This window comes from Scyliorhinus torazame, unplaced genomic scaffold (genome assembly GCF_047496885.1).
Source record: "Scyliorhinus torazame isolate Kashiwa2021f unplaced genomic scaffold, sScyTor2.1 scaffold_690, whole genome shotgun sequence".
In the NCBI taxonomy this organism is placed as follows: domain Eukaryota; kingdom Metazoa; phylum Chordata; class Chondrichthyes; order Carcharhiniformes; family Scyliorhinidae; genus Scyliorhinus; species Scyliorhinus torazame.
This window is the reverse complement of record NW_027308417.1, coordinates 79,506-95,040: the sequence shown is the minus strand read 5'-3', so window position 1 is coordinate 95,040 and position 15,535 is coordinate 79,506. Positions and strand designations below refer to the sequence as shown.

The 15,535-nt window shown below is 52.3% G+C and overlaps 1 protein-coding gene across 1 annotated transcript in view; it reads left to right on the top strand.

The window, feature by feature from the left end:
- Positions 1-995: 995 nt before the first annotated feature.
- Positions 996-15,535, top strand: part of LOC140406594 (deaminated glutathione amidase-like) — a gene marked incomplete at its 5' end in the record, with an annotated part of 52,786 nt that continues 38,246 nt past the window's right edge. The window contains 2 exons of the mRNA XM_072494595.1: positions 996-1,099; positions 1,727-1,860. Of these exons, the coding sequence (XP_072350696.1) occupies positions 996-1,099; positions 1,727-1,860 (238 nt within the window). The remainder of the gene's footprint in view (positions 1,100-1,726; positions 1,861-15,535) is intronic.

Here is a 15,535-nt window from a genome sequence, read left to right as displayed (position 1 = left end):
CCTCACTCCCTCTCCCCTCACTCCCTCTCCCCTCACTCCCTCTCCCCTCACTCCCTCTCCCCTCACTCCCTCTCCCCTCACTCCCTCTCCCCTCACTCCCTCTCCCCTCACTCCCTCTCCCCTCACTCCCTCTCCCCTCACTCCCTCTCCCCTCACTCCCTCTCCCCTCACTCCCTCTCCCCTCACTCCCTCTCCCCTCACTCCCTCTCCCCTCACTCCCTCTCCCCTCACTCCCTCTCCCCTCACTCCCTCTCCCCTCACTCCCTCTCCCCTCACTCCCTCTCCCCTCACTCCCTCTCCCCTCACTCCCTCTCCCCTCACTCCCTCTCCCCTCACTCCCTCTCCCCTCACCCCGTCTCCCTCTCCCCTCACCCCGTCTCCCTCTCCCCTCACCCCGTCTCCCTCTCCCCTCACCCCGTCCCCGTCTCCCTCTCCCCTCACCCCGTCTCCCTCTCCCCTCACCCCGTCTCCCTCTCCCCTCACCCCTTCTCCCTCTCCCCTCACCCCGTCTCCCCGTCTCCCCGTCTCCCTCTCCCCGTCTCCCTCTCCCCGTCTCCCTCTCCCCGTCTCCCTCTCCCCGTCTCCCCTCACCCCGTCTCCCTCTCCCCTCACCCCGTCTCCCTCTCCCCTCACCTCCCTCTCCCCTCACCCCGTCTCCCTCTCCCTCTCCCCTCACCCCGTCTCCCTCTCCCTCTCCCCTCACCCCGTCTCCCTCTCCCTCTCCCCTCACCCCGTCTCCCTCTCCCCGTCTCCCTCTCCCCTCACCCCTTCTCCCTCTCTCTGTCCACCACTCTCTCTCTCTCTCCCTGTCACTCTCTCTCTCTCTCTCTCTCTCCCTGTCACTCTCTCTCTCCCTGTCACTCTCTCTCTCCCCCTCTCCCTGTCCCTCTGTCTCTCTCTCTCTCTCCCCCCCCCCCATCTCTCTCTCTGTCTCTCTCTCTCTGTCTCCATCCCTATGTCTCCCTCAGTCTCATTCTCTCTCTTTCTTGTTGAAGGGACAATAGACTCTGGCTGTCTCTGGGTGGTTTCCATGAACGTGGCCATGACTGGGAGCGGGATCGACGGATCTACAATGCTCACATCCTCATCAACAACTTGGGTAGGAATGAGGGAGAGCAGGGGGTGGCATCAAACAGTGATTATTAAATTGTGAATTTCTGTCTGCTCTCTTAGCTGGTGGGATGTGGGAGAGGAGGGAGGGACTGCCTCATTTATCAATGGCAGAGATCCTGAATGGCAGAGAGCTATTCAACTCTTCAACACTTATGGATTTTCACCGCCTGCCCGGTTGGGTTTATAATATAATAATCTTTATTAGTGTCACAAGTGGGCTCGCATTAACACAACAATGAAGCTATTGTGGAAAGCCCCTAGTCGCCACATTCCGGCGCCTGTTCGGGTACACAGAGGGAGAATTCAGAATGTTCAATTCACGTAATAGCACGTCTTTCAGGACTTGTGGGAGGAAACCGGAGCACCCGGAGGAAACCCGCGCTGACACGGGGAGAACGTGCGGACTCCGCACAGACAGTGACCCAAGCCGGGAATCGAACCCACGTTCCCGGTGCTGTGAAGCAACAGTGCAAACGACTGGGCCACCGGGCAACCGTGCCGTGATCTCAGGTCACTGCGAGGTGAGACGTCAGTACGTCAGCCCTTTGGCAACGCTGTGACACCACTGCCTAGATCAGCAGCCTTTTAACTCTCTCACTTTAAATACCCTCAGGAGAAATCGTATCAGTCTATCGAAAAACTCACCTCTTCGACGTGGAACTCAGAGGTCAAATCTCGCTCAAAGAAAGTAACTACACCATTCCTGGATCTGGCATCGAGCCACCCGTCAGCACACCAATTGGAAAGGTGAGGGAGCTTTACTCTGTATCTAACCCCGTGCTGTACCTGTCCTGGGAGTGTTTGATGGGGACAGTGTGGAGGGAGCTTTACTCTGTATCTAACCCCGTGCTGTACCTGTCCTGGGAGTGTTTGATGGGGACAGTGTGGAGGGAGCTTTACTCTGTATCTAACCCCGTGCTGTACCTGTCCTGCGAGTGTTTGATGAGGACAGTGGAGAGGGAGGTTTACTCTGTATCTAACCCCGTGCTGTACCTGTCCTGGGAGTGTTTGGTGGGGACAGTGTAGAGGGAGCTTTACTCTGTATCTAACCCCGTGCTGTACCTGTCCTGGGAGTGTTTGATGGGGACAGTGTAGAGGGAGCTTTACTCTGTATCTAACTCCGTGCTGTACCTGTCCTGGGAGTGTTTGATGGGGACAGTGTAGAGGGAGCTTTACTCTGTTTCTAACCCTGTGCTGTACCTGTCGTGGGAGTGTTTGATGGGGAAAGTGTAGAGGGAGCTTTATTCTGCATCTAACACGGTGCTGTACCTGTCCTGGGAGTGTTTGATGTGGACAGTGTAGAGGGAGCTTTACTCTGTATCTAACCCCGTGCTGTACCTGTCCTGGGAGTGTTTGGTGGGGACAGTGTAGAGGGAGCTTTACTCTGTTTCTAACCCCGTGCTGTACCTGTCGTGGGAGTGTTTGATGGGGAAAGTGTAGAGGGAGCTTTATTCTGTATCTAACACGGTGCTGTATCTGTCCTGGGAGTGTTTGATGTGGACAGTGTAGAGGGAGCTTTACTCTGTATCTAACCCCGTGCTGTACCTGTCCTGGGAGTGTTTGGTGGGGACAGTGTAGAGGGAGCTTTACTCTGTATCTAACTCCGTGCTGTACCTGTCCTGGGAGTGTTTGATGGGGACAGTGTAGAGGGAGCTTTACTCTGTATCTAACCCCGTGCTGTAGCTGTCCTGGGAGTGTTTTGTGGGGACAGTGTAGAGGGAGCTTTACTCTGTATCTAACTCCGTGCTGTACCTGTCCTGGGAGTGTTTGATGGGGACAGTGTAGAGGGAGCTTTACTCTGTTTCTAACCCCGTGCTGTACCTGTCGTGGGAGTGTTTCATGGGGGCCGTGTTGAGGGAGCTTTACTCTGTATCTACCCCCGTGCTGTACCAGTCCTGGGGGTGTTTGATGTGGACAGTGTAGTGGGAGCTTTATTCTGTATCTAACTCCATGCTGTACCTGTCCTGGGAGTGTTTGATGGGGACAGTGTAGAGGGAGCTTTACTCTATGTCTAACCTCGTGCTGTACCAGTCCTGGGAGTGTTTGATGGGGACAGTGTAGAGGGAGCTTTACTCTGTTTCTAACCCCGTGCTGTACCTGTCCTGTGAGTGTTTGATGGGGACAGTGTCGAAGGAGCTTTACTCTGTATCTAACTCCATGCTGTACCTGTCCTGGGAGTGTTTGATGGGGACAGTGTAGAGGGAGCTTTACTCTGTACCTAACCCCGTGCTGTACCTGTCCTGGGAGTGTTTGATGGGGACAGGGTAGAGGGAGCTTTACTCTGTATCTAACCCCGTGCTGTACCTGTCCTGGGAGTGTTTGATGGGGACAGGGTAGAGGGAGCTTTACTCTGTATCTAACCCCGAGCTGTACCTGTCCTGGGAGTGTTTGATGGGAACGGTGTAGGGAGCTTTTCTCTGTATCTAACCCCGCGCTGTACCTGTCCTGGGGGTGTTTGATGGGGACAGTGTAGTGGGAGCTTTACTCTGTATCTAACCCCATGCTGTACATGCCCTGGGAGTGTTTGATGGGGACTGTGCAGAGGGAGCTTTACTCTCTATCTAACAATGTGCTGTACCTGTCCTGGGAGTGTTTGATGGGGACAGTGTGGAGGAAGCTTTACTCTGTTTCTCACCGCGTGCTGTACCTGTCCTGGGAGTGTTTGATGGGGATAGGGTAGAGGGAGCTTTACTCTGTATCTAACCCCGTGCTGTACCTGTCCTGGGAGTGTTTGATGGGAACGGTGTAGGGAGCTTTTCTCTGTATCTAACCCCGTGCTGTACCTGTCCTGGGGGTGTTTGATGGGGACAGTGTAGGGAGCTTTATTCTGTATCTAACCCCGTGCTGTACCTGTCCTTGGAATTTTTGATGGGGACAGTGTAGAGGGAGCTTTACTCTGTGTCTAACGCCGTGCTGTACCTGTCCTGGGAGTGTTTGATGGGGACAGTGTAGAGGGAGCTTTATTCTGTATCTAACCCCGTGCTGTACCTGTCCTGGGAGTGTTTTATGGGGACAGTGTCGAGGGAGCTTTACTCTGTATCTAACCCCGTGCTGTACCTGTCCTGGGAGTGTTTGATGGGGACAGTGTAGAGGGAGCTTTACTCTGTATCTAACCCCGTGCTGTACCTGTCCTGGGGGTGTTTGATGGGGACAGTGTAGGGAGCTTTTCTCTGTATCTAACCCCGTGCTGTACCTGTCCTGGGAGTGTTTGATGGGGCCTGTGCAGAGGGAGCTTTACTCTGTATCTAAACCCGTGCTCTCCCTGTCCTGGGAGTGTTTGATGGGGACAGTGGAGAGGGAGCTTTCCTCTGTATCTAACCCCGTGCTGTAACTGTCCTGGGAGTGTTTGATGGGGACAGTGTAGAGGGAGCTTTACTCTGTGTCTAACCTTGTGCTGTACTAGTCCAGGGAGTGTTTGATGGGGACAGTGTAGAGGGAGCTTTACTCTGTTTCTAACCCCGTGCTGTACCTGTCGTGGGAGTGTTTGATGGGGACAGTGTCGAGGGAGCTTTACTCTGTATCTAACCCCGTGCTGTAGCTGTCCTGGGAGTGTTTTGTGGGGACAGTGTAGAGGGAGCTTTACTCTGTATCTAACTCCGTGCTGTACCTGTCCTGGGAGTGTTTGATGGGGACAGTGTAGAGGGAGCTTTACTCTGTTTCTAACCCCGTGCTGTACCTGTCGTGGGAGTGTTTCATGGGGGCCGTGTTGAGGGAGCTTTACTCTGTATCTACCCCCGTGCTGTACCAGTCCTGGGGGTGTTTGATGTGGACAGTGTAGTGGGAGCTTTATTCTGTATCTAACTCCATGCTGTACCTGCCCTGGGAGTGTTTGATGGGGACAGTGTAGAGGGAGCTTTACTCTATGTCTAACCTCGTGCTGTACCAGTCCTGGGAGTGTTTGATGGGGACAGTGTAGAGGGAGCTTTACTCTGTTTCTAACCCCGTGCTGTACCTGTCCTGTGAGTGTTTGATGGGGACAGTGTCGAAGGAGCTTTACTCTGTATCTAACTCCATGCTGTACCTGTCCTGGGAGTGTTTGATGGGGACAGTGTAGAGGGAGCTTTACTCTGTACCTAACCCCGTGCTGTACCTGTCCTGGGAGTGTTTGATGGGGACAGGGTAGAGGGAGCTTTACTCTGTATCTAACCCCGTGCTGTACCTGTCCTGGGAGTGTTTGATGGGGACAGGGTAGAGGGAGCTTTACTCTGTATCTAACCCCGAGCTGTACCTGTCCTGGGAGTGTTTGATGGGAACGGTGTAGGGAGCTTTTCTCTGTATCTAACCCCGCGCTGTACCTGTCCTGGGGGTGTTTGATGGGGACAGTGTAGTGGGAGCTTTACTCTGTATCTAACCCCATGCTGTACATGCCCTGGGAGTGTTTGATGGGGACTGTGCAGAGGGAGCTTTACTCTCTATCTAACAATGTGCTGTACCTGTCCTGGGAGTGTTTGATGGGGACAGTGTGGAGGAAGCTTTACTCTGTTTCTCACCGCGTGCTGTACCTGTCCTGGGAGTGTTTGATGGGGATAGGGTAGAGGGAGCTTTACTCTGTATCTAACCCCGTGCTGTACCTGTCCTGGGAGTGTTTGATGGGAACGGTGTAGGGAGCTTTTCTCTGTATCTAACCCCGTGCTGTACCTGTCCTGGGGGTGTTTGATGGGGACAGTGTAGGGAGCTTTATTCTGTATCTAACCCCGTGCTGTACCTGTCCTTGGAATTTTTGATGGGGACAGTGTAGAGGGAGCTTTACTCTGTGTCTAACGCCGTGCTGTACCTGTCCTGGGAGTGTTTGATGGGGACAGTGTAGAGGGAGCTTTATTCTGTATCTAACCCCGTGCTGTACCTGTCCTGGGAGTGTTTTATGGGGACAGTGTCGAGGGAGCTTTACTCTGTATCTAACCCCGTGCTGTACCTGTCCTGGGAGTGTTTGATGGGGACAGTGTAGAGGGAGCTTTACTCTGTATCTAACCCCGTGCTGTACCTGTCCTGGGGGTGTTTGATGGGGACAGTGTAGGGAGCTTTTCTCTGTATCTAACCCCGTGCTGTACCTGTCCTGGGAGTGTTTGATGGGGCCTGTGCAGAGGGAGCTTTACTCTGTATCTAAACCCGTGCTCTCCCTGTCCTGGGAGTGTTTGATGGGGACAGTGGAGAGGGAGCTTTCCTCTGTATCTAACCCCGTGCTGTAACTGTCCTGGGAGTGTTTGATGGGGACAGTGTAGAGGGAGCTTTACTCTGTGTCTAACCTTGTGCTGTACTAGTCCAGGGAGTGTTTGATGGGGACAGTGTAGAGGGAGCTTTACTCTGTTTCTAACCCCGTGCTGTACCTGTCGTGGGAGTGTTTGATGGGGACAGTGTCGAGGGAGCTTTACTCTGTATCTAACCCCGTGCTGTACCTGTCCTGGGGGTGTTTGATGGGGACAGTGTAGGGAGCATTACTCTGTATCTAACCCCGTGCTGTACCTGTCCTTGGAATTTTTGATGGGGACAGTGTAGAGGGAGCTTTACTCTGTGTCTAACCCCGTGCTATACCTGTCCTGGGTGTATTTGATGGGGACCGTGTATTGGGAGCTTTACTCTCGATCTAACAATGTGCTGTACCTGTCCTGGGAGTGTTTGATGGGGAGAGTGTAGAGGGAGCTTTACTCTGTTTCTAACCCCGTGCTGTAACTGTCCTGGGAGTGTTTGATGTGGACAGTGTAGAGGGAGCTTTATTCTGTATCTAACCCCGTGCTGTTCCTGTCCTGGGAGTGTTTGATGGGGTCAGTGTCGAGGGAGTTTTACTCTGTATCTAACCCCGAGCTGTACCTGTCCTGGGAGTGTTTGATGCGGACAGTGTAGAGGGAGCTTTACTCTGTATCTAACCCCGTGCTGTACCTGTCCTGGGGGTGTTTGATGGGGACAGTGTAGGGAGCTTTTCTCTGTATCTAACCCCGTGCTGTACCTGTCCTGGGAGTGTTTGATGGGAACGGTGTCGGGAGCTTTTCTCTGTATCCAACCCCGCGCTGTACCTGTCCTGGGCGTGTTTGATTGGGACAGTGTAGTGGGAGCTTTACTCTGTATCGAACCCCATGCTGTACATGCCCTGGGAGTGTTTGATGGGGACTGTGCAGAGGGAGCTTTACTCTGTATCTAACCCCGTGCTGTACCTGTCCTGGGAGTGTTTGATGGGGACAGGGTAGAGGGAGCTTTACTCTGTATCTAACCCCGTGCTGTACCTGTCCTGGGAGTGTTTGATGGGAACGGTGTCGGGAGCTTTTCTCTGTATCCAACCCCGCGCTGTACCTTTCCTGGGCGTGTTTGATTGGGACAGTGTAGTGGGAGCTTTACTCTGTATCTAACCCCATGCTGTACATGCCCTGGGAGTGTTTGATGGGGACTGTGCAGAGGGAGCTTTACTCTGTATCTAACCCCGTGCTGTACCTGTCCTGGGAGTATTTGATGGGGACCGTGTAGAGGGAGCTTTACTCTGTATCTAACAATGTGCTGTACCTGTCCTGGGAGTGCTTGATGTGGAGAGTGTAGAGGGAGCTTTACTCTGTATCTAACCCCGTGCTGTACCTGTCCTGGGACTGTTTGATGGGAACAGTGTGGAGGGAGCTTTACTCTGTATCTAACCCCGTGCTGTACCTGTCCTGGGGGTGTTTGATGGGGACAGTGTAGGGAGCTTTTCTCTGTATCTAACCCCGTGCTGTACCTGTCCTGGGAGTGTTTGCTGGGGACTGTGCAGAGGGAGCTTTACTCTGTATCTAAACCCGTGCTGTACCTGTCCTGGGAGTGTTTGATGGGGACAGTGGAGAGGGAGCTTTCCTCTGTATCTTACCCCGTGCTGTACCTGTCCTGGGAGTGTTTGATGGGGACCGTGTAGAGGCAGCTTTACTCTGTATCTAACCCCGTTCTTCTCCTGTCCTGGGAGTTTTTGACGAGGACAGTGCAGAGGGAGCTTTACTCTGTATCTAACCCCGTGCTGTACCTGTCCTCGTGGTGTTTGATGTGGACAGTGTAGAGGGAGCATTACTCTGTTTTTAGCCCGGGCTGTACCTGTCCTGGGAGTGTTTGATGGGGACCGTGTGGAAGGAGTTTTACTCTGTTTCTAACCCCGTGCTGTACCTGCGCTGGGAGTGTTTGATGGGGACAATGTAGAGGGAGCTTTACTCTGTTTCTAGCCCGGGCTGTACCTGTCCTGGGAGTGTTTGAATAGGACAGTGTAGAGGGAGCTTTACTCTGTATCTAACCCCGTGCTGTACCTGTCCTGAGAGTGTTTGCTGGGGACAGTATAGAACAAAGAACAAACAAAGAACAAAGAAATGTACAGCACAGGAACAGGCCCTTCGGCCCTCCAAGCCCGTGCCGACCATGCTGCCCGACTAAACTACAATCTTCTACACTTCCTGGGTCCGTATCCTTCTATTCCCATCCTATTCATATATTTGTCAAGATGCCCCTTAAATGTCCCTATCGTCCCTGCTTCCACTACCTCCTCCGGTAGCGAGTTCCAGGCACCCACTACCGTCTGCGTAAAAAACTTGCCTCGTACATCTACTCTAAACCTTGCATCTCTCACCTTAAACCTATTCCCCCTAGTAATTGACCCCTCTACCCTGGGGAAAAGTCTCTGACTATCCACTCTGTCTATGCCCCTCATAATTTTGTATACCTCTGTCAGGTCGCCCCTCAACCTCCTTCGTTCCAGTGAGAACAAACCGAGTTTATTCAATCGCTCCTCAGAGCTAATGCCCTCCATACCAGGCAACATTCTGGTAAATCTCTTCTGCACCCTCTCTAAAGCCTCCACATCCTTCTGGTAGTGTGGCGACCAGAATTGAACACTATACTCCAAGTGTGGCCTAACTAAGGTTCTATACAGCTGCAACATGACTTGCCAATTCTTATACTCAATGCCCCGGCCAATGAAGGCAAGCATGCCGTATGCCTTCTTGACTACCTTCTCCACCTGTGTTGCCCCTTTCAATGACCTGTGGACCTGTACTCCTAGATCTCTTTGACTTTCAATACTCTTGAGGGTTCTACCATTCACTGTATATTCACTACCTGCATTAGACCTTCCAAAATGCATTACCTCACATTTGTCCGGATTAAACTCCATCTGCCATCTCTCCGCCCAAGTCTCCAGACAATCTAAATCCTGCTGTATCCTCCGACAGTCCTCATCGCTATCTGCAATTCCACCAACCTTTGTGTCGTCTGCAAACTTACTAATCAGACCAGTTACATTTTCCTCCAAATCATTTATATATACTACAAAGAGCAAAGTTCCCAGCACTGATCCCTGTGGAACACCACTGGTCACAGCCCTCCAATTAGAAAAGCATCCCTCCATTGCTACTCTCTGCCTTCTATGGCCTAGCCAGTTCTGTATCCACCTTGCCAGCTCACCCCTGATCCCGTGTGACTTCACCTTTTGTACTAGTCTACCATGAGGGACCTTGTCAAAGGCCTTACTGAAGTCCATATAGACAACATCTACTGCCCTACCTGCATCAATCATCTTAGTGACCTCCTCGAAAAACTCTATCAAGTTAGTGAGACACGACCTCCCCTTCACAAAACCGTGCTGCCTCTCACTAATACACTAAGAGGGAGCTTTACTCTGTATCTAACCCCGTGCTGTACCAGTCCTGGGACTGTTTGATGGGGACAGTGTAGAGTGAACTTTACTCTGTATCTAACCCCATGCTGTACCTGTCCTGGGGGTGTTTGATGTGGACAGTGGAGAGGGAGCTTTATTCTGTATCTAACTCCATGCTGTACCTGCCCTGGGAGTGTTTGATGGGGACTGTAGAGGGAGCTTTACTCTGTATCTAACCCCATGCTCGGCCTGTCCTGGGAGTGTTTGATGGGGACCGTGTGGAGGGAGCTTTACTCTGTACCTAACCCCGTGCTGTACCTGTCCTGGGAGTGTTTGATGGGGACAGTGTCGAGGGAGCATTACTCTGTATCTAACCCCGTGCTGTACCTGTCCTGGGAGTGTTTGATGGGGACAGTGTCGAGGGAGCTTTACTCTGTATCTAACTCCGTGCTGTACCTGTCCTGGGAGTGTTTGATGGGGACAGTGCAGAGGGAGCTTTACTCTGTTTCTAACCCCGTGCTGTACCTGTCGTGGGAGTGTTTGATGTGGACCCTGTAGAGGGAGCTTTATTTTGTATCTAACCCCGTGCTGTACCTGTCCTGGGAGTGTTTGATGTGGACAGTGTAGAGGGAGCTTTATTCTGTAACTAACTCCATGCTGTACCTGCCCTGGGAGTGTTTGATGGGGACTGTGTAGAGGGAGCTTTACTCTGTATCTAACCCCGTGCTGGACCTGTCCTGGGAGTGTTTGATGGGGACCGTGTGGAGGGAGCTTTACTCTGTATCTAACCCCGTGCTGTACCTGTCCTGGGAGTGTTTGATGGGGACAGTGTAGAGGGAGCTTTACTCTGTATCTAACCCCGTGCTGTACCTGTCCTGGGAGTGTTTGATGGTGACAGTGTAGAGGGAGCTTTACTCTGTATCTAACCCCGTGCTGTACCTGTCCTGGGAGTGTTTGATGGGGACCGTGTAGAGGGAGCTTTACTCTGTATCTAACAACATGCTGTACCTGTCCTGGGGGTGTTTGATGTGGACAGTGTAGAGGGAGCTTTATTCTGTATCTAACTCCATGCTGCACCTGCCCTGGGAGTGTTTGATGGGGACTGTTTAGAGGGAGCTTTACTCTGTATCTAACCCCATGCTGAACCTGTCCTAGGAGTGTTTGATGGGGACCGTGTGGAGGGGGCTTTACTCTGTATCTAACCCCGTGCTGTACCTGTCCTGGGAGTGTTTGATGGGGACAGTGTAGAGGGAGCTTTACTCTGTGTCTAACCTCGTGCTGTACCTGTCCTGGGAGTGTTTGATGGGGACAGTGTAGAGGGAGCTTTACTCTGTATCTAACCCCATGCTGGACCTGTCCTGGGAGTGTTTGATGGGGACCGTGTGGAGGGGGCTTTACTCTGTATCTAACCCCGTGCTGTACCTGTCCTGGGAGTGTTTGATGGGGACAGTGTAGAGGGAGCTTTACTCTGTGTCTAACCTCGTGCTGTACCTGTCCTGGGAGTGTTTGATGGGGACAGTGTAGAGGGAGCTTTACTCTGTTTCTAACCCCGTGCTGTACCTGTCCTGGGGGTGTTTGATGTGGACAGTGGAGAGGGAGCTTTATTCTGTATCTTACTCCATGCTGTACCTGCCCTGGGAGTGTTTGATGGGGACTGTGTAGAGGGAGCTTTACTCTGTATCTAACCCCATGCTCGACCTGTCCTGGGAGTGTTTGATGGGGACCGTGTGGAGGGAGCTTTACTCTGTACCTAACCCCGTGGTGTACCTGTCCTGTGAGTGTTTGATGGGGACAGTGTCGAGGGAGCATTACTCTGTATCTAACCCCGTGCTGTACCTGTCCTGGGAGTGTTTGATGGGGACAGTGTCGAGGGAGCTTTACTCTGTATCTAACTCCGTGCTGTACCTGTCCTGGGAGTGTTTGATGGGGACAGTGCAGAGGGAGCTTTACTCTGTTTCTAACCCCGTGCTGTACCTGTCGTGGGAGTGTTTGATGGGGACCCTGTAGAGGGAGCTTTATTTTGTATCTAACCCCGTGCTGTACCTGTCCTGGGAGTGTTTGATGTGGACAGTGTAGAGGGAGCTTTATTCTGTAACTAACTCCATTCTGTACCTGCCCTGGGAGTATTTGATGGGGACTGTGTAGAGGGAGCTTTACTCTGTATCTAACCCCGTGCTGGACCTGTCCTGGGAGTGTTTGATGGGGACAGTGTAGAGGGAGCTTTACTCTGTCTCTAACCCCGTGCTGTACCTGTCCTGGGAGTGTTTGCTGATGACAGTGTAGAGGGAGCTTTACTCTGTATCTAACTCCGTGCTGTACCTGTCCTGGGAGTGTTTGATGGGGACAGTGTAGAGGGAGCTTTACTCTGTTTCTAACCCCGTGCTGTACCTGGACTGGGAGTGTTTGATGGGGACAGTGTAGAGGGAGCTTTACTCTGTATCTAACCCCGTGCTGTACATGCCCTGGGGGTGTTTGATGGGGACCGTGTAGAGGGAGGTTTACTCTGTATCTAACCCCATGCTGTACCTGTCCTGGGAGTGTTTGATGGGTACTGTGTAGTGGGAGCGTTACTCTGTGTCTAACCCCGTGCTGTACCTGTCCTGGGAGTGTTTGATGGGGACAGTGTGGAGGGAGCTTTACTCTGTATCTAACCCCGTGCTGTACCTGTCCTGTGCGTGTGTGATGGGGACCGTGTGGAGGGATCTTTACTCTGTATCTAACCCCGTGCTGTACCTGTCCTGTGAGTGTTTGATGGGGACAATGTAGAGGGAGCTTTACTCTGTGTCTAACCCCGTGCTGTACCTGTCCTGGGAGTGTTTGCTGGGGACAGTGTAGAGGGAGCTTTACTCTGTATCTAACCCCGTGCTGTACCCGCCCTGGGAGTGTTTGATGGGGACCGTGGAGAGGGAGCTTTACTCTGTATCTAACAACATTCTGTACCTGTCCTGGGGGTGTTTGATGTGGACAGTGTAGAGGGAGCTTTATTCTGTATCTAACTCCATGCTGCACCTGCCCTGGGAGTGTTTGATGGGGACAGTGTCGAAGGAGCTTTAATCTGTATCTAACCCCATGCTGTACCTGTCCTGGGAGCATTTAATGGGGACCGTGTAGAGGGATCTTTACTCTGTATCTAACAATGTGCTGTACCTGTCCTGGGAGTGTTTAATGTGGAAAGTGTAGAGGGAGCTTTGCTCTGTTTCTAACCCCGTGCTGTAACTGTCCTGGGAGTGTTTGATGGGGACAGTGTAGAGGGAGCTTTACTCTGTATCTAACCCCGTGCTGTACCTGTCCTGGGAGTGTTGGATGGGGACAGTGTAGAGGGAGCTTTACTCTGTATCTAACCCCGTGCTGTACCCGCCCTGGGAGTGTTTGATGGGGACCGTGGAGAGGGAGCTTTACTCTGTATCTAACAACATTCTGTACCTGTCCTGGGGGTGTTTGATGTGGACAGTGTAGAGGGAGCTTTATTCTGTATCTAACTCCATGCTGCACCTGCCCTGGGAGTGTTTGATGGGGACAGTGTCGAAGGAGCTTTAATCTGTATCTAACCCCATGCTGTACCTGTCCTGGGAGCATTTAATGGGGACCGTGTAGAGGGATCTTTACTCTGTATCTAACAATGTGCTGTACCTGTCCTGGGAGTGTTTAATGTGGAAAGTGTAGAGGGAGCTTTGCTCTGTTTCTAACCCCGTGCTGTAACTGTCCTGGGAGTGTTTGATGGGGACAGTGTAGAGGGAGCTTTACTCTGTATCTAACCCCGTGCTGTACCTGTCCTGGGAGTGTTGGATGGGGACAGTGTAGAGGGAGCGTTAATCTGTGTCTAACCCCGTGCTGTACCTGTCCTGGGAGTGTTTGATGGGGACAGTGTGGAGGGAGCTTTACTCTGTATCTAACCCCGTGCTGTACCTGTCCTGGGAGTGTTTGATGGGGACTGTGTAGAGGGAGCTTTACTCTGTATCTAACCCCATGCTGTACCTGTCCTGGGAGTGTTTGATGGGGACCGTGTGGAGGGAGCTTTACTCTGTATCTAACCCCGTGCTGTACCTGTCCTGGGAGTGTTTGATGGGGAGAGTGTAGAGGGAGCTGTACTCTGTATCTAACCCCGTGCTATACCTGTCCTGGGAGTGTTTGATGGGGACAGTGTAAAGGGAGCTTTACTCTGTATCTAACCCCGTGCTGTACCTGTCCTGGGGGTGTTTGATGTGGACAGTGTAGAGGGAGCTTTATTCTGTACCTAAACCCGTGCTGTACCTGTCCGGGGAGTGTTTGATGGGGACAGTGTAGAGGGAGCTTTATTCTGTATCTAACCCCGTGCTGTTCCTGTCCGGGGAGTGTTTAATGGGGACCGTGTGGAAGGAGCTTTACTCTGTATCTAACACCGTGCTGTACCTGTCCTCGGAGTGTTTGATGGGGACAGTGTAGAGGAAGCTTTTCTCTGTATCTACCCCGTGCTGTACCTGTCCTGGGAGTGTTTGATGGGAACAATGTAGAGGGAGCTTTACTCTGTATCTAACCCCGTGCTGTCCCTGTCCTGGGAGTGTTTGATGGGGACAGTGTAGAAGGAGCTTTACTCTGTATCTAACCCCGTGCTGTACCTGTCATGGGAGTGTTTGATGGGGACTGTGTAGAGGGAGCGTTACTCTCTGTCTAACCCCGTACTGTACCTGTCCTGGGAGTGTTTGATGGGGACAGTGTGGAGGGAGCTTTACTCTGTATTTAACCCCGTGCTACACCTGTCCTGGGAGTGTTTGATGGGGACAGTGTAGAGGGAGCTTTACTCTGTATCTAACCCCGTGCTGTACCTTTCCTGGGGGTGTTTGATGTGGACAGTGTATAGGGAGCTTTATTCTGTATCTAACCCCGTGCTGTTCCTGTCCTGGGAGTGTTTGATGGGGACCGTGTGGAAGGAGCTTTACTCTGTATCTAACCCCGTGCTGTACCTGTCCCATGAGTGTTTGATGGGGACAGTGTAGAGGGAGCTTTTCTCTGTATCTAACCCCGCGCTGTACCTGTCCTGGGAGTGTTTGATGGGAACAGTGTAGAGGGAGCTTTACTCTGTATCTAACCCCGTGCTGTACCTGTCCTGGGGATGTTTGAGGGGACCGTGTGGAGGGAGTTTTACTCTGTATCTATCTCCGTGCTGTACCTGTCCTGGGAGTGTTTGATGGGGACCGTGTGGAGGGAGCTTTACTCTGTATCTAACCCCGTGCTGTACCTGTCCTGGGAGTGTTTGATGGGGACACTGTAGAGGGAGCTTTTCTCTGTTTCTAACCCCGTGCTGTACCTGTCCTGGGAGTGTTTGATGGGAAGAGTGTAGAGGGAGCTTTACTCTGTATCTAACCCCGTGCTGTACCTGCCCTGGGAGTGTTTGATGGGGACAGTGTCGAAGGAGCTTTAATCTGTATCTAACCCCATGCTTTACCTGTCCTGGGAGCATTTAATGGGGACCGTGTAGAGGGATCTTTACTCTGTATCTAACAATGTGCTGTACCTGTCCTGGGAGTGTTTAATGTGGAAAGTGTAGAGGGAGCTTTGCTCTGTTTCTAACCCCGTGCTGTAACTGTCCTGGGAGTGTTTGATGGGGACAGTGTAGAGGGAGCTTTACTCTGTATCTAACCCCGTGCTGTACCTGTCCTGGGAGTGTTGGATGGGGACAGTGTAGAGGGAGCGTTACTCTGTGTCTAATCCCGTGCTGTACCTGTCCTGGGAGTGTTTGATGGGGACAGTGTGGAGGGAGCTTTACTCTGTATCTAACCCCGTGCTGTACCTGTCCTGGGAGTGTTTGATGGGGACTGTGTAGAGGGAGCTTTACTCTGTATCTAACCCCATGCTGTA